The sequence below is a fragment of the Scatophagus argus genome, chromosome 7 (assembly GCF_020382885.2).
Source record: "Scatophagus argus isolate fScaArg1 chromosome 7, fScaArg1.pri, whole genome shotgun sequence".
NCBI classification, from domain to species: Eukaryota; Metazoa; Chordata; class Actinopteri; family Scatophagidae; genus Scatophagus; species Scatophagus argus.
Genome location: NC_058499.1, coordinates 14,603,224 through 14,625,446, shown reverse-complemented (window position 1 = coordinate 14,625,446; position 22,223 = coordinate 14,603,224). Strand labels below are relative to the sequence as shown.

Sequence of the window (22,223 nt, the reverse complement as noted above, 5' to 3'; positions counted from 1 at the left end):
GCCGAGAGAGAGAGAGAGAGAGAGAGAGAGAGAGAGAGAGGGAGAGAGGGGAAGAGAGGGAGGGAGAGTGAAGGAGCCAGAGAGGGCAGCCGTCTGATGACTTGTACCAACAACGAGCTCCTTAACCCTGCCGACCGCCCGATCCCCTCCTGCTCGCCCCCCTCCCTGCCTCCAGTAACCCAGACTTTTGTTCCCTGAGTCAGTGGAGGAGTGATCCAGGATCATGTTTGGATTAAAGACTCCACACTTCTACCTCCCAGGTAAGATCATTTTTATTCACTATTTCGTCTTTATGTGCAGGCATTCCTTGTGCTTTCAGCCTGTATCAAACTGGTCACATGGTCGCGTGTATGAGTGAATTTCCCATTCATTCACTCATTCTTTCACGGCATGATTAATATCTTGAGTGGTGATAGTGATGATAAACAGACTAAGCATCAAGGTTTCTCAGCATTTGCTCACAGTGTTGATCAAAAGCTTTATTTTCTCCTCCTTGCTGCCATAGTGAAAGTTACATCTACAGTATGAATATTTTTTTAGAACATTTTATAACAAAGACTACAGTATCTGTGGTCACTTGGTCTCTTGCCTTCTTTTTTTATTGCTTTATTTACGTTTTATTTCATTCCTACCTTCCTCAAAGTTATAATGCTATTGTTGTTGGTATGAATCTTTTGTTAATATGAGACTCAATTGAATGAGTGCAGCCAAATAGTGGACAACAACAAAGGGTAGAGGTTAGGTAGATCCACAAAAATTGATTGTCAAGTAGTGTAATATTTTAATAAATATATATTTTTTAAATTCTTCGATTCCAGCTCTTCAGATGTAAATGCTGTTTTTTTTTTTTATTCCAGTCTTTACTGATATTAGACAGAATATTTTTGGACTGTTAGTCTGACAAAACAGTCCACTTTGAATGACATCTGGGGCTTAGAAAAATTGTAATGTGTATTTTATTCCCTGTTTCCCGGCTTTTTATAGACAAACTGATTAATTGATTGATCAAAAAAAACCCAAAAACCCGAATGTTGTAAATTATGAAAAGAAAAGTTAGATGTAGCAGTAAAATTAAACAGTTGAATGGTGTCATGATGGAAGTTGATTTGAAATTCTGCGGCTCATCTCTCATGAGCTCTGGAGCTTTTACAAGCTTTCTAAGAACCAAACAGCCTGGACGTCTATTGTCTGTAATCTTCCAGGCAACTGTGTGATACACAAGAGTGTGCAGCCAGTGTCGGTGTGGAGCTCGGTGTGCGGTTACCTGAGAAAGGTGCTTAAACATGCCTGGTGGCAGGATGACAGAAAGACACTGAAAAAAGAAAGGAGGGGGGGAAGGTGAGGTCAGTTTAAAGGCAGTACAAAGAGGAGAATTTAAAAAACAAGCTGGGGAGGAAAGAATTGATGTGTAAAATGGGATTTTGTCCTTTTAAGCAGGAGATGGTATGAATGATAATGCTGGAAACAGAAACAGAAGACTTCCTGCATGAAGGCACACCTTCATGTCCTGTCATTCGCTCAACCCCTGAGCCTGATCTTTGACCTTTTAGTTGTCTGGGCCAGACTGCGGTCACTGATTAAAACCCCTGCTGTGGTGAAAGGTGAAAAGTGGAAGAGGGGGTGGTGATGTAGGGGCTTTACGGGGGGGAATTAAAGGGCGGAGGGCAGATTAAACAATGTTCTTTTCCTTGTGAATTTTTCATGCTGGTTTTTGAATTATACATCTGCTTTCATAAATGATTGAATCAGAGTGATTATGTGGTGCTTTGTCATTGTTTGTATATTTGTGTGTGTGTTTTCTATCTGCGTGTGCATGTGAACCAGAGAGGAAGAAGAAGAAAATCTCTCCAGGAAGCAACCCCCCCCCCCCCCCACACACACACACACACACATACACACACCCCCTTCCCTCTTGCTTTCATCCTTTTTTTCAGTTTCCTTGGTCGCACTTAATGTCTGTGTGGTGTGTGTGCTTTTGAATGTCTGTGTGCATGAGAGTGTGCGAACTTGACTGTGTTTTTTGTGTGTGTGTGTAAATGGGTTTTTGTCATAGCTAGCACCCTTGCGTGTGTGTGTGTGTGTGTGTGTTCTCATCATTCACACACTGGAAGATGCCCCAGCCCCCCTCCTGGTCCTAACTGCCGTTGCTGTGGAGACAGTGTCAGCCACACGCTCGCTCCTCAATGATCATTTGACAATGTAAGGGGGTGAGGGGTAAAGGATGTCTGTGTGTGCGTGCGTGTGTGTGCGTGTGTGTGTGAAATGTGGAGCGATTACTGTGTGATTAGTCAGGGTAGAAGGAGTGGAGCAGAGTAAGGATGAGACAGGAATGGAGATTAGAAGCAACAATAGAAAATCAGGTTAATGATACATGTTATCTACGTGAAAATCTTTCATAAAACCATCAACGGGCAAAGAAGGAAGAAATGTGAGATAGGAGACATGACAGAAAGAGAGGAATGTGTGTGTGTGTGTGCGCTACATTCATGCATTGTTACTGAGAGCACACCATGACCTTAACATGGTATCATAAGGAAAAGAAAGTGGCATTTTACTATCTCCCATTCTCTGGACCCCCTGGTGATATGAGCCATGCACATTACAGCAGTTTACTGTTTTTCCTCAGTGGCTTGTCAGGTGATCGCTATTCAAATGCCTTTTCAAAAACTGTATCTTTTGAAAGCAGAATGTATTCCCAGGAGAAGGTGCATCAAGGCTGATGGGAGTTTTGCAAATCATGAAATCAACAAAACCGTCCTGTACTATGGTTAGAGGATAAGGCTGGCGATATTCTATATTTTTCTGGTTGCCAACAAATCCCATGAAAATACCAAAAACAACACTATTTTTATCCTTATCCCGTCTGTGGCCCTCAGCCCAGAGCCTATTTGTGACTACTTCAGACGTAAATCTTGAATCTACACTATAAAAAAAGACTGTATGTTATTTAAACAGCTGAACACTGTAGTTTTTAACAAATGTTACTCAAAGAGAAAGTAATAGAGGTGGAAACAGGGAATATTTTCAGACGTAAATGAATACATATTTGGTCCTCTTGTGAGTATTTATAATATAACTACACGGAAAAGACTTGTTAGTAGGATCAATTCAGTTGATGGTTTTGGTCATAGGATTTGTTGACAGTCAGAAAAATAAAGAATATCAGCAGATTTATCCATACATATTGCATGTTGAGATAATTCATCCCCAGCTCTCACAATGTCACCAGGTCAAACCCGGCTCACACATCTGCATGAAGAATGGACACTCTCTCAGAGACATTTGTGTGTCTGTCCATGTATACATTCACTCACACACACACACACACACATTATCTGTGGAGAGTCAATAGGGCGAGAAAGCCTGGTGGTTGACGTGTGTATTAGCCTGCCATATTTATTGGTTGCTGGGGTATTTTCGGGGGCTGGGTAGCTCTGTTCGACTTGACCTCTGCATTGATTTCCATGATATGTGTTAGAGCTACAAGGACACTGTGGCTTGTGATTTATGGCAGATGTCACATGAACGTACACACACACACGCACACACACACACACACACAAACTTCTCACTCAGCCTCAGGCCACCGTACTGTGAGCATGGCATTTGATAACTTCACTCTGAGTATTTTACCCTGCAGTGTGCAGCAGCACAGTTTCACATACACAAATACACACTAATTTCTCAGACAGCAGAAGAATGATAACTTCAACAGACCTTCAAAATCTGTGTGAGCATTGTGGTGAGAGAGACTGTCCTTCCATCCAGGCGGGATAAAGGGTAGAAGCCCAAATAGAGCTCGATACAGCAGAAAATTAACTCTCAAACACAAACAAATCAACATGACTGGAGTGAACTTCAGTGTTGTTAACCAGCATGAAGAGCTAATTTGTGCCACAGAGTAAATCTGAGAGCCTGTAGTGATAAATTTAGGATGCCTTAGTGGTGAATCAGTATCCCTTCAAGCTACTTTTGCTCCCCAGTTTCTTTCCTTTGTCTGCTCCCCTCTCATTTCCTCCCTCCTTTATTTTTCATTTTACCTTGGTTAGGATGCCAGGTGGGCTCTGTCTAGTACGTGAGGCTCTGTGCTGCTGTGGAGCCAGAAATCAGTCTCTGCTTTTGAGTCTTTATTTTAAGTAGGACGCGAGATGCCGTGTGTATATGTATCTGTGTTTTGTAGTGGGCGGAGGAGCCGCTGGCACGCACGTCTGTCCGTGTGTTTGGCCATATTTCTCCTCTGTATGTATGTGGAGAGAGTCTTTGTGTATTCATGCAGGAGGCTGAGATGGGTGCTGCCTCAAAGGAAGCTGCTGTCAGCCTCTCTTGTGCTGTTAATTGTGTGTGTGTGTCTGCATCTTGGTGTGCAACCGTGTGTATGTTTGTGCTCACTAGCATGTGCCGATGAAAACAGGGTCGCGATGCTCCACCTCAAGGGTGCTGTTATTAATGAGATGAATAAAAGACCATGACAAGAGCTTGATAACACAGACGAGATAAAAATCCACACACACACACACACACACACACACATCATGTGGGAGCTGGGCGACTTTCTCTTGCCAAGAAAAAAGAATAAAAGTGCAAAACAACCATAATCTATTTTTTATGTTTTCTACCCTCCAGAGACAGCAAAAATAAACCCAGAGAAGGGGTGTAAAAAGAAAAGGAATGAATAAAACAACGTGTTCGGTAATGCCTCAACCAGAAAACAAACAAGTGAGCAAGTTAGCAAGCCACCCTAATTGGTCAAAGAGCTGGTGTCACTAATGAGCTCTTAATTAACAGAGGATTCACTTAAAGCACATGTGCACCAAGCAACAGCAACACACACACACACACACACACACACACACATACTTATACAGGCAAACATGCCTGCTCTGTGATGTTTACATTCATTTAGTACAAGCAGAAAGCTTTGATGTGAGATCTCACATCACATGCAAGCACACATTCACACAAACAATGAGTGCACACACATACACACACACACACACACACACACACGTTGCCTGTCTGCTCACTGAACTGGGGAGATTGGGATAAATGCCAACAGATTTTGACCCGAGGTGATAACGACAACTCCTGGAAGCTCACACACACAGACATGCACACATTTTACAGAACACACACAAACACACACGCAGCAACATGCACATTCTCAAAGTACACACCACAGAGTAAAACTGTAATAACCAGCGCGGTGTATGATAACGAGCAGATGGCGGGGGGATTAGCCAAATGAAAATACAGCAGCTAAAATTTGCCAGCATTAATATCTTTTACAGGGAGGTGGACTCCTTAACACACACACACACACACACACACACACACACACACTCACGCACACACACTATAGGACTGAGTTAAACAGGGAAATGGAGAGGGATAGAGAGAGAGAGAAAGAGAGAGAGAGGGATACTCAGTCCTCTGCCCCTGCTGGTCCTGCACCATCTGCATGTTCATGAACCATGTCAAAACATAATTGATTGAATGTGTCAGTGTGTATGTATGTGTGTATGCAGTGAGTTTGTTTGTGTGTGTGCGTGTGTGTAGGGAGGAGCCTCTACAGAGAGCACGTTAACAGCAATTAGGTGGCCGTTACCATCAGACAGAGCATGTGTGCTTTATAATGCAGATGTGTTTTTGCATATGCCTTCTTCATGAGGTGTCACAGTCCTCCAGCCAGGTCTCCTCTCTCTTACACACACACACACACACACACACACACACACACACACACACTTCCATATCCTTTTTTGACATTTCAGGTGTCACTCCAACACAGTGGAGGGGATTTATTTTGTTGATATTCAGAATGCAGAAAAAAAACCAACTCATTTTTAAAGCTCTGCTCTTTTGAGAAATATCATCCCAGCTACTCTGAATAATCCACAGATATCACTGTGTAGGATGACCAAAACATTTAGATTCATTTGGCACTGTAGTAAAGTGCCAGTGTCATCAATATCAGTACTTACTTTCAAAAAATGCTACTGTAACATCATGTAGGACCTATGTGGTGAATGTGTCTTTGTTCCAACATGGGTGTTAAAACAAAGCACAACTTTTAATAATCGTTAACCATAAAGTTCATTATGTCTTTTTTTGAACTAACAAGGAGAAGCTAAGAAGGATGTTTATGTGCCCAAAAGCTGATCGGTTGTGAGATCCTGCTTTGCAAAGTATCAATAATCCAAAACAAAATGGTTTTAGAGGACAGTTTTAGTGAACTGTTGGAAGTCAGTTCTTATTATCCAGAGTTATCATGACATTGCTTCTGGAGAGACAAGCTACTTTTGAAATATTTGTTTTATGTTTACACCACCATAAACAAAAACTCAGTTCATTATAAGCTTGCTTTTGGCAAGGATTTGGGTGAACTGACCCTTTAATTCAGATAAAATTCAGCCTTGGAGTCGTTCAGTCTTGACTCCATAAGCCATATTGCAACACACAGTGTTCTGTAGAGCGGCTGGTGTCTGACATTCAGACCTTTTGTGGAAAATAAAGTAGTATGTAGAAAAATAAAGAAAATAAAGCATACAATTACAAATCAGGAAGTTTTTTCCCACATTCTCTTGCACACGTATGTACCCTCCGACACACACACACACGCACACACAGACACACACACAGACACACACACACATACACGGATGTATCAACATTGCACGAACACGCATACACAGGGCACGTGTTTGCTCATGTGTGATCTATTGCCACCTCGTTCCGCTTCTGACTGTATTTGCATAATCTGCATAATGATGCCGGCTTTAATTGCCCACGCCCAGGTAAGGGATCATGTGGTTAAGTGGGAGATCATAATTATGTAAATAATTGGCCTGACCACAGCAAGCTGCTACTCTCTGCCACCCATCTGGAGAGAGAGAGAGAGAGAGAGAGAGAGAGAAAGGAAGAGAGAGAGAGAGAGAGGAAGAGAGAGAGAGAGAGAGAGAGAGAGAGCGAAAAAGAGAGAGAGAGAGAGAGGGAGAGAGAGAAAGGCAGAGACACAGCGAGAGAGATACAGAGACAGACAGAAAGACAGAGGCAGACAGAGAGAGAGACAGACAGAGAGAGAGAGACAGAGAGGAGCAGAAACTACGTAAGAAGGGATTTAAATGAAGAAATGAAAGAGGTGAGAAAACGAGGGGAAAGACAAGCGTACGAGAGGAGGAGTGAGAAGGAAAGGAGGGATTAACAAATGAGGACAGTCCAAGAGGAGGGTGGAGGAAAGAACATCCGAAAAGAGTGATGGCTGACAGGAAAGTAAGAAGAGGAGAATTTGATTAAAAAAATAACAAAACAAGGAGGAAATCTAACGACCAAGAAGAGATGTGTGATTGTCTGTATGTTAAATCCACTGAAAAGCTCCTGGTCCCTTTAGTTTGAATGTAATGCTTGATTTTGTCACTTGTTTTGTGGTCTGTCCAGACCAGCTCTTGTCCAGTTCTTTTAGGATATTACTTTATTCTTAATAAATAAATAATTACTATGTTTGTGACTTTTTTATTTGATTCTTTTAAAGCTTTACATTTTACTTACTTACTCACTTAAACGACACCATTTACCTCACCTGTAACCTCAGATCTTAGCAGAAAATGTCTTAATGTCCCCTGAGAGACATCACATCCTGTTAATTTCTTTTTTATTTTGAAAGATTATAGCTGTACAGAAACACACACATGTGAGCGCGCGCACACACACATGTACACGCGCACATGCCTGCCACTGTATCCGCTGCACAGATGGTAAAGGCAGCAGCCCCTTCACACAGACAAAGGGAAGGTAATTCTCTCTGCAGGACATGAACAGAGCTGGAGCTGGAAAAGAGCAGCACACATCAACACTCCCCTCCCTGTTTCCTCATCTCAGCCCCGGGCCAGCAAACATCACAGGAGTAAACTGACAATGTGTGAGCGTGTGTCTGTGTGTGTACGAAATGTGTGTGTATGTGCGTGCGCACGCTGCTGAAATGGGCTTGAGGAAGAGAGACAGGAAAAATAAGAGAAGAGGGGAGAGAGGGAGAAAATGAGAGAGAGATAAAATGAAAAAGAGAGGGAGAGTGTAGAGAGGGAGGAGGTAATAAACAGGATTAGTGCTTATCTTTACAGCACTCTGTGTGTGTGCGTGTGTGTAAGTGTGTTTGTGTGTGTGTGTTTGTGCGTTTTGCCTGAGGACAGAGCGACTGACTCCAGCATTACCTTTGCCAGTGTGTCTCCATCCCCAGGTATCTCTTCTCTCTGGACTCCATTTGTGACGCTAGTACACAGTATGCTCTATATGTGTGAGTGTGTGTGGGCATGTGTGTGCATGTATTAAAACCACAGTTACTCTTGCTATAGTCTGTAGTATGAGGGTGTGAGTTGCGTGTGTGTGTGTGCAGAGGTGAAAGTAAATACATGCACTGTACTGTTCGGTGATACACTAGTGATTCTGTTCTGACAGATTGTGTGTGTGTGTGTGTGCCTGAGGATAAAGAGTGTACTCACCTCCTTGTTGCCTCTGCAGTTTGTCTTCCCTGTCTGAATTGCCAATAAATCTGGCTACAGAATGTGTATATGCACATGTATATCTCTCTCTCTGTGTGTGTGTGTGTGTGTGTGAAGGCTAAGAAGGTGGGTTTAGTTGCCATTACTGATGCTCGCCCAGCCACGTAGAGCCAGTGTACGTAACCGTGTTTCTGTTTGTAATCTCCTACCTGACCAGAGCTAACAGGCTGCTAGAGCATCTCACTTTCACTGGATGGGGAAGGAGGAATACATTTAAATAATCAGCACTTTGGGTTCATGGCTGATATTATGCCTGGCTGCTTTTGTAAATGAGCATCTGTGTGTGCGTGTGTGTTGGTGTATGTGTTCACGAGAGAGCACATGCGTCTGTTTTTAAAGACATCTGTGGATGTCTTGGTGGGATTGTTCTTGTAGCCTGTACTTTGCTTCACCATAGATGAATAGACAGAGAACACACACACACACACACACACAAAGCAGAAGACAGAGACAAACTCTGTGTGTGTGTATTTGTGTGTGGCTGCGTCTGCATATAAATGTGTGTATGCTTGCGTGTGTGATGGATAGAGGGCTTTATGAGAGAGGAATAGGCTAATGACCAGGTCTCCAGAGGCAGTAAGATTCCTGGAGCTATTACTGCCGGAGTTCATAATGGCCTCTGTGCTTGGCCTCTTTACACGCTGCTTAATGGGGGATCCTACAGTCCACCGCCAAGTATAACGCACCCGGAGAATATACACCGCTGTGCGCTTTGACCCCAGCATTGCACACAAACACGCACACAAGCACACACACGCGCAGAGCAGCACATGTTCGATCAAGTTTCTCTTCTCTTTCATGCACCTGCAGTTGTACACACACAGACTCGTGTACATATTACAACTTACCTCCCTCTCTCTCTCTCCCTCTCTCTCTCTCTCTCTCTCTCTCACACACACACACACACACATGCGCTTTACAACCTGTATAGGTCACAAAGGATGGAGGTGAGACACTCACCTCAGAGAAAACTGAGAGATTCTGCCTGCAGTGCACAGCCAAACCATAAATCATGTCAGGCAACACTAGTCTCTGCAGACACACACACACACACACACACACACACACACACACACACACACAAACACACACAAAGACACACAATTTTTGTTCACTCCCCCTCTTTTCTCTTGTGTAGGTTTGAGTACAATATAGAAGGATTTGGGGATTATAGGGGAGCCTCATTTTTTTCCTTTCTTTTTTTTTCATCGCTTCCTTCAGTACTTGTTGTTTCCATAGAGAGAAAAGTAGGGAAGTAGGGGGCCGCTAATCTGTGAGCATGAGCAAGTGTGTGCAAATGTGTGCGTGTCTATTTGGGTGTATGCATGCCAGCTTGTGTTTATGCATGCTTTTGTGTGTGTGTGTGTGTGTGTGTGTGTGCATGCGTGTTTCATCACTGAATAGATCTCAGGGAAAGACTTGAAGGAGACGGTCTATTCATTGAGGAAAACATCAAGGCTGTTTGGTGCTACTGTGTGTCTGGCATCTTAGAAATGCAAGAGGAAAAAGGGAGGGGGGGGAGGGGGAGGTGGAGTGGTAAAAAAAAAAAGTGAGAGGCAGGAGGAAGATGGACAAGGTAGAAATCTGCACTCGGAAGCTCAAATCGATGCAAAACAGCTGTTAAATAGCTGCAAAGTGGAGCAGCTGCTTGGGAGACGAGGAGAGAGGGATGGGGAGATGAAGGGAGGAACGATCAAGAAGGAGAGACAGGGAGACAGAGACACAGAGAGGCCCAGGGGACATGTTGAAATATTAGACTAAATGAAGCGGGCTGAGTGAGCTTACCGGTATATTGTGTGATGAATGATAATGATTGTTTACAATTTGACATTTCCTACAGTGAACATCAGTGAAATCATTTTGAGTAATTTCTCCTTATATAAAACACATCATATGTATGTGAGTGCTTTCATGCGCTTCTTTTCTGAGTTGGGACGTCAATTTTCTGACTTCAGTTGCGTTCGGGAGATTTTACTCATAATGTGAAAACAACATGGATGCTCCAGACAAGACAGGCTGTGCTTATCAGGTTTAATACTAATAAATAACTTTTCCCACTAATTTGGGTCCCTGTGTGTGGATAACGGCTATAACCTAATACCACATCACAAATTACACGCGAGCAAAAATATAAATGAATTCATAAAGCAGTTCATTTCCTACAGTCAACCAAATATTTCATCTTTCATCTGTCATGTTTCGGCTTAATAGATGATAGGTCCACAAGTAGTGTGCTAAAAGTTTTTGATTTATTGCTCAGATTGAATTGTCACGACTGGGAACTAATTTTTCTGATTATTTCAAACGCCACATGAATGTGCTATTCGATTGTAAGATAAGTCAGACACTCCTGATCAAGCTGAAATAAATGCAATGATAACCAGTTGTCTAGTCACATTAACTCGATTAAATGTACTGAACGACTTAGGTTACAGGTTTAGCATGAAAGGCACACTAATCACCCGGCAGCTGTTTTAGAAGCACTAGCAGTTAGTCGATCAATACTAGTGCTATGATTATGATCAGTTAAATGAGTCTGTTAGCAGACGTGCTGTGTGTGTGTGTGTGTGCGTGTGTGTGCGCGGAGCAGCAGGAGGAGCTGACTAAAACAGATCTGATTGTCTCCAGTGGACAGTAAACATGTCCAGGCTGTGAGGTATCAGCAGTCTGGGGCCACATCTTCCATCTCTCCATCCCCTCCATCTCTCCTGGGAGTATCAGTGGAGCAGGTGCTCGCCCTCCTCCTCCTCCTCCTCCTCCTCCTCCTCCCTCACACACCCCGCCTCTCTCTCTCTCTCTCTCTCTCTCTCTCTCTCTCTCTCTGCCTGAGCACAGTTAGCGTGTTGTCCTTCTCCTCCTCACGTCGGTGTGTGTTGTGGTGGTATCGGGGAGATCACAGAATATCGCAGCACACAGAGTGTGTGTTTATCTGTGGTTTATCTGCTAAGGATGCACAAAAACCGCGGATTCTCTTCTCTGTGCTGAGGCGGTAAGTTGTCCGGTTTCTGTTGTTTTAGAACAAAAGTCGGTTTTCTTTTGTTGTAGCTCGGAGTGAATCAGAAGGTCTGTTATTTGTGGCCATCTACTGGTTTTAAAGTTAATTCTGGGTTGTTAAATCATCAATGAATTACTGGATGTCGTCTGTGGTGCTGAGCGGTGACTTTAACTAGTGACCTTATGGCTTTCGTTTTTGAAAACAAACTTATCTTGTTTTTACGAGCTTGTTGTAATCAGCGCTGACTCTATTTGCTATCATATTTTATTTATCAGTGTTATGGCAGCAGTTGAATCGCTCGCTTTGTACGACCTATCCTTTCTCTTTTTTCGTGTCCTTCGGTGGAGGAAGTGAAATTTTTACTTTCATTCCAGGCTATTTTTAGACAAACCGCAGTCGACTATAACGCTCAAAGTGTGGAGTGTGTGATTCAATCAGTCGACAATAGGTGATGAGACAAACTGGTTGAGCTTGACTGACAGAGTGAAATCAGCAGGAGAAACCAGCTTCTGGTTTCCACTTTCAAAATAAAATGATTTTTGAGTGAGTCACATGAGCTTGTAACAAAAGATACCAGGCTCTTACATGGGTATGATAGCACTTACAAACACAACGACGTCTTTAATTTTAATGTCCTTACGTTGTATGTCTTCATGGGGGGAAAGCATTGCTTTCTCTTATTTTGAAGTTATAGTCCCTCGTTTCCTGTTTCTTGATGTTTATTCCGTCTGCCTTGACGCAGCCGCAGAAGATGTTCCTGGTGAAGGTGTTTGTGGTTCCTTGTTATGTTATCTTTCTTGTCAAACTTGTCGGTGATCAAACACCGCTCCTGTTTACTCATGGTAAACTTAACGGACAGGAAGACGTGCCTGAAACACAGTCGTCGTGTCACCCATCGCCTTCCTTGTGAGGACTCCCTCAGCACCCATGGGAGTTGGAGGAGTCGCTCTTTAATCCGGGACCTTTAACAGCAACTGTATTGTTTGGCTGAGATAGATGCCGCCGGGCGTATTAGCAGCAGTCAAGCGGATCACGTCGCTTTTGTGTGTGTACACAGCCCGCAGGTGGAGTTCAACACACACACACACACACACACACACACACACACACACACACACACACTGTCCATGCGCCATGTGCTGCTCCTGACCTGCCGTAGACCAGCTGCTCAGCAGGGGTTACTGAGTAAACCTCCAATCTCTTTAATTACCTCCTTCTCATACAGAGTGCATACTGTAAGCTCCGTGGCTTCGGAGTTTTCTTTCATTAAGTTTATGTTTCTTTCATTTAAGTTTATGTTGTGCTTTTCATTTCCCAATACTTTATTGGGAATTGTTTCAGACTTTTATTCTCCCTTCTGCGGTATCAATATCATAAGAACTGAAACCTTTGTTCAGTTTATCGATCTACAGAAAATGTGTTTTTATTAACTTTAAGGTCATTTATCAAGCAAAAATCATTTTTAGTTCCACTCTCTCAAATATAAAGGTTTTCTCTTTTTCTGTAGAATAATATTTCACTGACCACTGTCTGATCTTCGTCAGCAGACAACAATGTCACCTAAAGGGCCAGTTTTAGTTGATTAGAAAAATAAATGGCAAAGCAGTTGAAATTAATTGTTAGTTGTGCTCTTAACAACAGCATTGTATTACTTATTTAGTGCTGTTCTGGCCTTGTAAAGTGTGAGATTGGCAGCTCTTTGTTATTTTGTTGTGATATTTTGGTTGTGGTAACCTAAAATGTATATAGTTAGTACAGGATGCATCCATACTCCACAGTCTTTGGCAATCTGAGAAAAAATAGGACCGAAGAGGTGGATGAGCACAACATGGAGACACAAAGCCAGTTGTTTTCTCACAGTGGTGACAGGCCTCATGTTTTAGTCATCGAACCAACGTCAGACGTGCAACTGACAGCCAGAAGTCAGGTAAACCTACTGACACGAAGGGCAGAGGTGATAGCAGGAATAAATCAACTGCCCTCTGCTTTTCTTTGCTCGAGCTTGATCTGTACAGTTTTGACAAATAAGGAAGTAATCTCACCTGGAATCTTAGTCTTTCAAGACTGACACCATTTTCGTCTACTTCACAGATTGCCGTTTAGCAAGTCTACTTTCACAGCACACACCTCAATTACACTCTGCACTTCATACTTATCCAACAACAGCCTGTCAGGCCAGTCTGTGTGTGCCTGCTGCTCCGTATTGTCTTCGTACACCTTTGTGCAACCAGAGTGTGTCTGTGTGTGTTCTCCCTCCCTCATGTTTGTTCAGATGGTTGCTGTCTAGCCGCTGCAGTGTCGGCACCTGGTGAGCAATGCCAGCCTCAGGCCAGAGAAGGAGGAACTGTGACTGTCAACTGTGTGACACGACCCTCCATATGCACTCCCACCTTCAAAGCTGAATATACACACACACATACACACATACGCAAATCCTGCAGGCAAGAGTCAGACACAGTCAGGCGCTGAAACAAACTGAGACAGAGTAAGATTGGTTTTCCTCAGATTGTTTTATCTTTTTGCATCATCTCCGTATCAGAGAGGCGAGACTGAGCCACACGCTGCAGAAGAGATCGATGACATGGAGGGGGGGATAACAGAACTGTAGCCGACGTGATGGGAAAGGCTGTCGAGTGAGTGGTAGCAGGCTGGAAAAGAGATAGTGAGGAGGAAATGACAAGGCAAAAGAAATGATAACACGCCTGGATAAGAGAAGAGTGTAAGGGTCCCAAAACGGCCGCTATTTATATCTTCTTTCTGTATCTTACAGACAGTGACAAGATGCTCGTAGACAAGTACACTGATTAGAGAAATGGAGAAGGGGTCACTGAGAGAGGAAAAGTGCCCTGCAGTCATGAGGCCTGGGTTCATGGGAGGAGAGAAGAGAAGAGAGGAGAACAGAAGAAGCTTTTTGAATGTGGCCATCTCGTCTTTGCTGACAGTTGACATTTCTGCTCTAAGCTGCGGCGGTGATAATTTATAGACCTTTCGCCAACATCTCGTCTCTGTTATGATTGCACAGTAAACATGGCTCTGCTCCGCGGACACTCTGTTTAATATGAAACAGAATAATGACTGCTACACTTCCCATACTTACTCCTTTGTTTCTTCTACCGCGGTGTGCTCCTAATTCCCTGCTCCAGCGTGTCTGCAGATGTTACTTCCTGCTTGTTTTGTTTTGTTTTTTTTCTTGCTGGAGGTGTTGGTTATTACAGTATGTGATTTTTCTGCTCCATTTATCCTGGAACCATAAATGTGTGCTGGCTGTTTGGTCCCTAGGGGTCACATGCATACATTTTGTGATGCACAGTGCCTGAACCCTGAGTCAGCTAATTGCGCACGAGTCCATCTTTGCACGTATTTACACGGACGGGGCACACACGTACGGGTGTTGGTTGCTTGTTCTGTCTCATGTCATTTTGTGACGTTTGTGGTCATTTGCGTGTCTGTTTCTGTGTTCGTGAGTGTGAGAGCTGCTGGAGTGGGAGAGTGTGTTCGTTGTTTATGGATTGTAAGGAAGTGTTAAGTGTTTCTGTGCGAGCTGCAGAGTGACTGGAGCTAGTAAAGCCATTTAGCAGCCCCTGGAGTAACCCTGGAGACTGCTGTGTTGACGCCACTCTGACTGCTATTACAGACAAGTTTAAGAGGCTGTAAAACATTTGGCAACTTTTCCACTTTCTTTCTTTCTTTCTTTCGTTCTTTCTTTCTTTCTGTATGTGTGTGTGTTTGTGTTTGTCAGAGGAATTTTAAAAAGTCTGCCAGCTATTGTAGCAGCAACAGTAGCTGTTGTTGAGATTAGTATCATCTGTTGGAGCCCAAATAATAATGTCTTAAAACGTAAATAGAGCATATTTTGTGCATGTGTGTGTGTGTGTTACGCTTTATTGGTCTAATGTTAGGTAAATGTTCATAAACACAAATGAGCACAGCCAATATAACATCTAAGTGTTAACAGAGTAGTCGACACAAGAACACACAGACGCACACAGACATGCCAGTGTGATGAGGGTTAATGAGTAGGTAGTGTGTTACAACCTCTTCTTCTGTCTTAATGACCCATCCCTGCTTACATACACACACACACACACACACACATACACAAATGTACAGACAGACGTTGTGCCTTTTTAATGAGCTGATGGGGCAGAGCAACCCCCCCCCCCCCCCCCCCCCCCCCCTGTCCTCACAGTCCCCCTGTGTGGTGGGTGTTTGCCTGTTTTTGTGTGGGTGCTAGAGTGTTGGAGAGAGAGAGAGCGAAGGTGAAAGAGAAAGCGAGAGACACAGAAAAAGGTGTGAAAGACACAAGCCCCAACATGTCCTGTATCACTTACATCATGCTGATCAGAGTGTGATTATGTATAGAGGTGTTTGTGTGGGGATGAATGGAGCTACACCTGGGTGTAATTTCCATTTTTGGCCAAACCTGGTGTGTTTTTATTATTAGTTTGTGGTATGTTGGAATATTTTGAGCCATGGCAGATTGGTGGTGTTAGGGACACGAATGTAGATTTTGGTCCTGGCAAAAAATGTATTGAAAACCCTGAGGATGAATCAAAATGATCAGCAGCAGGAGGTCCAAATTTACATTTCCCTTAACCTCTGACAGGATACCTTCAAACTGATTACCAGTAGTTTTACTAAGATTGACGTAAAGCTTATTATGTGTGGGACTAATGTATGTTGTGTGCACATTTGTAATGTACCACATGCAGGCTAACATGCTAGAATTAGCATACTAACATGCTAAATGTCACATATTAAGTGTTAGTCTGCTAGCTCTTAAGTATGTTAGCATGATATTGTTTTCAGTCAGTTTAAAGTACAACTGAGAGTGACAATGAAGAGTTAACCCTGAAGGTAATTTAAGATTATAACATAAAACTATTATTTAAAGTCAATATTCAGGTTTTAAATAGTCATGTTTATTCACCCCAACTAAATTTTGGGATTAACAGCAGTTTTTCTGACATTTTTTCCTCCAGTTTTCCTCTGGTGTTTGATTGTACATGAAGAAAAGTCATTCAACCGCTACGCAAATTGTTTTTTTTCCTAAAATGTAAACATTTTCAACTTGCTTTTGCCTTAACTTGTGCGTCACATTTGTCTGTTTCACCACTACATTGACTTTGTATGCAGGTGCGCCTCCTCTACAGTTGGCTTCATTCAGTCTGAACACACCTTTAACTGTTGTTTGAGATTAATTTTAATATGCTAAATGTTATCGTTATTGTGGCAAAGTTAATATGTTTGTGCATTTATGATAATGTCAGTATGTCAGCTTGGTTTTATCATGATGAGTGTAATCATGTTAGCATAGTAACACGAGCAGTGATGTCGGACCCTGAATGACCGGAAAGTCTGACATGTCCTGTAATGGCCACTGTACAACAAAGCCTTCACATTCTCCTCCTCATTTGTTTTCATCTATAATGATGTGAACATTTTTTATTCATCCACCATTTTTTAATCTGGTGTGCAGTAGCATTGCAGCCTCATTGGGGATGCTAGCAGGGCCATTCGTTCAGTCATCACTTTTAAAAAAGATTCCTAAAAGGAGTTAAGTGCCTTAATTTGTATCTGCCGTTGTTGTGTGTTTCATCCGGCAAACCCTTCAATCAGGGGCAGGAAGAGGTCAGGGGTGAAGGGTGAAAGGTCACTGTCAGTAACCCCCCCCCCCATCACCCCTGTCCCCAAAGCAGAGAGAGAGACAGAGTGATGGATGGAGGGTTAACACACACACACACACACACACACACACACAGCTCCAACCACACACCCACCCTCCCCGTCATCACCATAAACCTTACTCCTCCTCTTTCCACTCCACCCCCCACCCCAACCACCACCACCACCAGCAGCCTCCAACCTCCCAGGAGTGCAAACCAAAAGGAGGAGGGGTGAAGAATGAGGAAAGGAAAGAAAACGACAGAGAACACAGTTTGAGAGCGAGAGAAGGGACAGCTAAGGAGAGAAAATGTAAAGATAAAAAGACTGGCAGAGGAGGAGGAGGAGGAGGTAGGATGGAGAGGGTGATAGATGGAGAGGGAGGGAAAAAAGGAGGCGGGGGTGGGGGGTGGAGAGGGGAAAGAGGGGGGAGGGGGAGAGTTGATAGAAAGGAGGTCACGTGACCACGTAGCAGCTGCAAGGCTGAGAGGGAGAGAGAGAAAGAGTCTCACACAGGAGCAGAAAGACCGAGCAGGAGGAGAGCAGTGAGCGGGAGGGTGAGTGTGTCTGTTTGCATGTTTGAATTACGGGCACATGCATATGTTTGTATGTGTTTGTGAATGACATGGATAAATATCAGAAGAAACAGCCTGTGAGAGGAGATTGTGGGAGAAAAAGGAAGAAAGAAAGCAAGAAAGAGAGAGGAGATTATGTGTTGGCTTTTGTTAAATAAGCTCCATTATGCTGAGATAAACGAGAGAGAGGAGAGAGAGAGAGTGACGGGAAGGAAAGAGAGAGGAGGGAGGAAGAGAAAGAGTCGATAGAAACTGTCTTATCATCTCTCCCTTGACTGCTTGGCTCAGCAGAGACAGAGATATAGACACACACACATACGCAGCATGTCAGGAACTGAGCTTTTACTCTCTTCATCTCTCTGTCTGTCTCAAGTTCAATTTGCTTTATTGGCATGATATGTAAATACACGAGTGCAGCCCGAGGCATAAAGAGATATTGTGGTTGAACACAAAGAAAGAAATTGTAAGTATACAGGAAGCAGGTTGTGTAAGAAAACACCAGTGAACATTAAAGAAAGTACGCATCTTGTGTAGCCTACCGTACATGCCAGAAGCTTCACGCGTGTTGATTGTATATATTACCGTACACACATTAGACATGTCAGCCAGAGCACTTCAGTGGAGGTTGACAGGTTATTTCTTGGTGGCAGTTAGTAACAAACTGAGGAAAGGAGGCTTTTCATCAACTTGCAAGGTCACAAAGCTGCAGTGTTGTTTTCTTTCAAAACTTTCATAATATTAAACTCTTAGCTGTAGATTTTCAAAACGCACACAAGAAATGGACTGATGCATTTCATGCGTCCAACACAAACCCTGTCAGTCCCCACTTCATGTTCACTTACTTTGCTAAGATTTGGCTTTTGTTCATTTTCTCTCCCTCGCTCTCACTTTCCCCTCCATATATCTTCTCTCGCTGTGTTTATCGCTCGACAGCTTCCTCTGCCTGTTTTTGCTCACGTGTGAAAGCCGGCTGGCAGAAAGTAGACATCTAATCTGACGTCTGTGAAAACGAGATTTATGATACTTTCAGTGAACAAACTCTTGAGGTCTGACTGCCGTTTATTCTTTCATTAGAATCATTCATGTGATGAGCAGAACATTCAATAATGGTGTTCAGTGTGCACATATGAATTTTTCATGAGTGTGTTTAGTGCTTTGCCTGTTTGTTTCCTCTCCCTGTGGCATGTGTGTGTGTTTGAAAGGTGTATTTATGTGTGTGTGTTGTGGTGGTAATGAGGTCATTGCTGTAGCAGGCAGGGGGGCTGCTGGCTAATTCCAGCTGTAATTAACATTAGTGGGTCAGTAAGAGGGTAGAGGCAGAAGACAAAGGTTACTATGACCACGTTTGATCTCAGTGTGTCCACGATTCAGTAGATCGATGGCTTTGCTGCTCATCTGTGTTTGTGTGGTTGTGCATGTGTGTGTGAGTGTGTGTACTTGCTTGCATTTGCGTGAGGGTGTAAAACTGCAGTGACACTTAATAATGTGTGCGTGTAGACACTCCAGAGTTTCTTAAGATGTGTTGACTGGCTCCCTTGAGGAAATGGACATGTGTGCACTCATGTGCGTGATTTGCTATTAGGGTCACCGCTCTGTTTGACACAGCTCTAGTCTCCTCACTCTGTCTCTAGTGGAGCTGACCCACGCGTATGCACACATTGTGATGTCCAGACACAAAGGAAGACACACACACACACACACACTTGTTCAGTCCCTTTGAGCTTGTGTGTGTGATGAGTTTAGCTCGTTCAGGATGAATGAGTTACCAACTGCGTTCGACAGCTGATGCATTTCATCGCAAAATGATTCAAAGCTAATATTTTGTTCTAATAGAAGGAGGTGGTAATTGAATTCCTCAGTTGACAAAAGAATCACATGCTTTTACTATCTGGACTGTCAGAGTTTCATTTAAAGATAGCAAACAAAAGAGTGTCATACAATTTCTTTCTATGTCAAAGCTCCTCATACATTTCTTCCCACTGTCCTCCTCAGGTATGAACCATGAGTCCAATAAATCACCATCATTAGGAATGATCTCCACAGCAACTCGCACCACGGCTACTGTCAGTCCCCTCAGCCCACTAACCAATGGGAACGCAGTTGCCCAGTCTGCAAACTCCGGATTCGCTGCTGCCCTACGCAAACTGGCCAAACAGGCAGAGGATCCTAGAGGTGAGCGCTGATCAAACCTCTTTATAACCTGGAGATCCAGCGGCTCCAGACCCTGGAGATTTAACACACACACACACACACACTTACAGTAGACTTTTTTGTTGGTCACACCTAAAAACGGTCCCCTCTACTGCTGCTGTCAGATTTGTCCAGCATCCTTTAATGTACCTGTGCATTTTCATTGTTTCTATCAAGCCAAGAAAGGGAGCTGTGAAAATAAAATTACATTAATGCATTTTTGTCATTTTTACACTTACACTACAAATGAAACAAGATATAACATTAATCAATGAGCTTTAGAGGTGCGGGACCCCCCCCCCAACCTCCACCCCTGTTTCTAGTGTTTTTTCTGAACTAAGCTAATCAGATGCTAGTTGTAGATTCATATTTACTGTACAGACATGAAGGTAGTATCAATTGTCTCATCAAACTCAGCCAGAGGGGAAATAAGCCTGTTGTCCCAAAATGTTGAACTATTCCTTTAAGATTTGAGTGAGGTATAAATGACCCCCAATACAAAACTGTGCTGCAGTACAACATCAGTGACTACGTAAGTATCACATCTTATTAATTCACCAAGATTATGTTTGGTGAGTTAATACGAAGCATTTTACTGTCTGGTATGTCTTTGTGTGTGTGTGTGGGTGTGTGTGTGTGTGTGTGTGTGTGTCCTCACTCAACTCATTGGTGTCCTAATGAAGGTGTTGAATAAGAGCTGACCTCTCCCTCTCTGCCTCTTCCTTCATCCGCTTCCATTCATCTCCTAATAATGAGAATCTAATTACAGTCAATTATAACAAGCTCTATCTCTCTCTCTCTATCACCATCTCACTCTCTTTCTCTCTCTCTCTCTCCCTTCCCGTAGCTCTCTCTCCACCTTAAGTCTCTACATTCCCACCTTCTCTCCATCTCATTATTATTTACTCCTTCTTAGCATCTCTGAATGTGTTTGTGTTTCTGTGTGTGTTCACTGATTAGTGAGTGTTACAGTAATAGAGTAATGATAGAGCAAAGGCTACAGTCAACACACACACACACACACACTCTCTCTCTCTCTCTCTCTCTCTCTTTCTCTCTCTTTATCACATTTAACACCAACTCCTTCACCGGGTCACATCCCAACCTCTTTTTAACACCATAATTTCGGACATCTTTTTGTCTTTGATTTTTCTCTTTTTTGATCAGTCTCTCTCTCTCTCTCTCTCTCTCTCTCTCTCTCTCTCTCTCTCTCTCTCTCTCTCTCTCTCTCTCTCTCACACACACACACACACACACACACACACACACACACTTTCATCTTGTACCGTTTTCCTCATCTCTTCTACTTTGTGTATCTTATTACTCTTTCTTTTATTTCTGTTACATCTTGCCAGGAAGATTTTGATCAAAATGATTGAATCACTGTTTACTTTGTCACAGGCCAGCACGCTGACAGAAAAGTTAGTTTTTCTTTTCCGTGTACCATCTGTATAATGTCACAGGGGGATTGTTTGATCCTGGAATCTTTTTCATCTGATCGCTGCAGTTTATTCCTGCCTCTACTGCTGTCATCAACCTCGCCTCCCTCTGCCTCAGGTTCTGCCGTCAGCGGTGAGTCGTCTCCAGTCTCTTCCCCGGCCACCAGCCACAGCTCGCCGGTCACCACACCTAAGCGGAGCTCTTTAGGGCCCCTCCTGGGCCAGACCAGGGGCCACGGTGTCCCCAACACCCCTCCGGTAGTCACCATTGCCCCCACCAAGACCAGCAGCGGCCTGTGGAGGGCCGACGGACGACAGGTAAGACGCGTAGTTTAAAGGCGCTGTGCTCGCTGCTGTTTCCGGGCAAGTTTGTGACTCTCTGCATCTCTTTCTGTGCATGTGTGCTTTCTCTTCTACTTTCTTGCCGGTTTCTCCTCTCTCTCGCTCTCATGCTTTCTCTCAGCACAAATGAGTCTGCCTGTCTCCTTTATACGTTCTGTTGCTGCTCCCTCCATTAAAGAAATCGTCCCGGTGCTTGTCAACATCAAACTGTCAAAAACAGCCATCCCTCCGTCTCTTTTTTTTCTTTCTATCCCCCCCCCCACTTTCTGTTTCTCTGACTTGTCTCATTCCTTCATTGTCATTCTTTCACCCTCTCTGCCTCACCCCCTCTTCCTCTTGCTAATCAGTCCATGTCTTTTTCATCAACACACGAGGGGTTTGTAAAGAAACACTGGAGGCTGCAGAGACTGGCACCTATTGTGTTCAGCTTCCTGCAGTGTTTGTGTGTGCGTGTGCTCGTATGTGT

At 43.5% G+C, this 22,223-nt stretch overlaps 1 protein-coding gene across 5 annotated transcripts in view; it reads left to right on the top strand.

Moving 5' to 3' along the window:
- Positions 1–128: 128 nt before the first annotated feature.
- Positions 129–22,223, top strand: part of LOC124062251 (genetic suppressor element 1-like) — a 32,920-nt gene continuing 10,825 nt past the window's right edge. Inside the window, exons 1-3 of one of the 5 annotated variants that reach the window (XM_046394887.1) lie at positions 129–260; positions 19,779–19,958; positions 21,534–21,733. In XM_046394887.1, the coding sequence (XP_046250843.1) occupies positions 224–260; positions 19,779–19,958; positions 21,534–21,733 (417 nt within the window). In that variant the 5' untranslated portion in view covers positions 129–223. Of the gene's footprint in view, positions 261–11,367; positions 11,542–12,272; positions 12,612–17,716; positions 17,769–19,778; positions 19,959–21,533; positions 21,734–22,223 lie in introns of those variants that run through there. The other 4 variants (XM_046394888.1, XM_046394886.1, XM_046394889.1 and 1 more) reach the window with 4 other exon arrangements.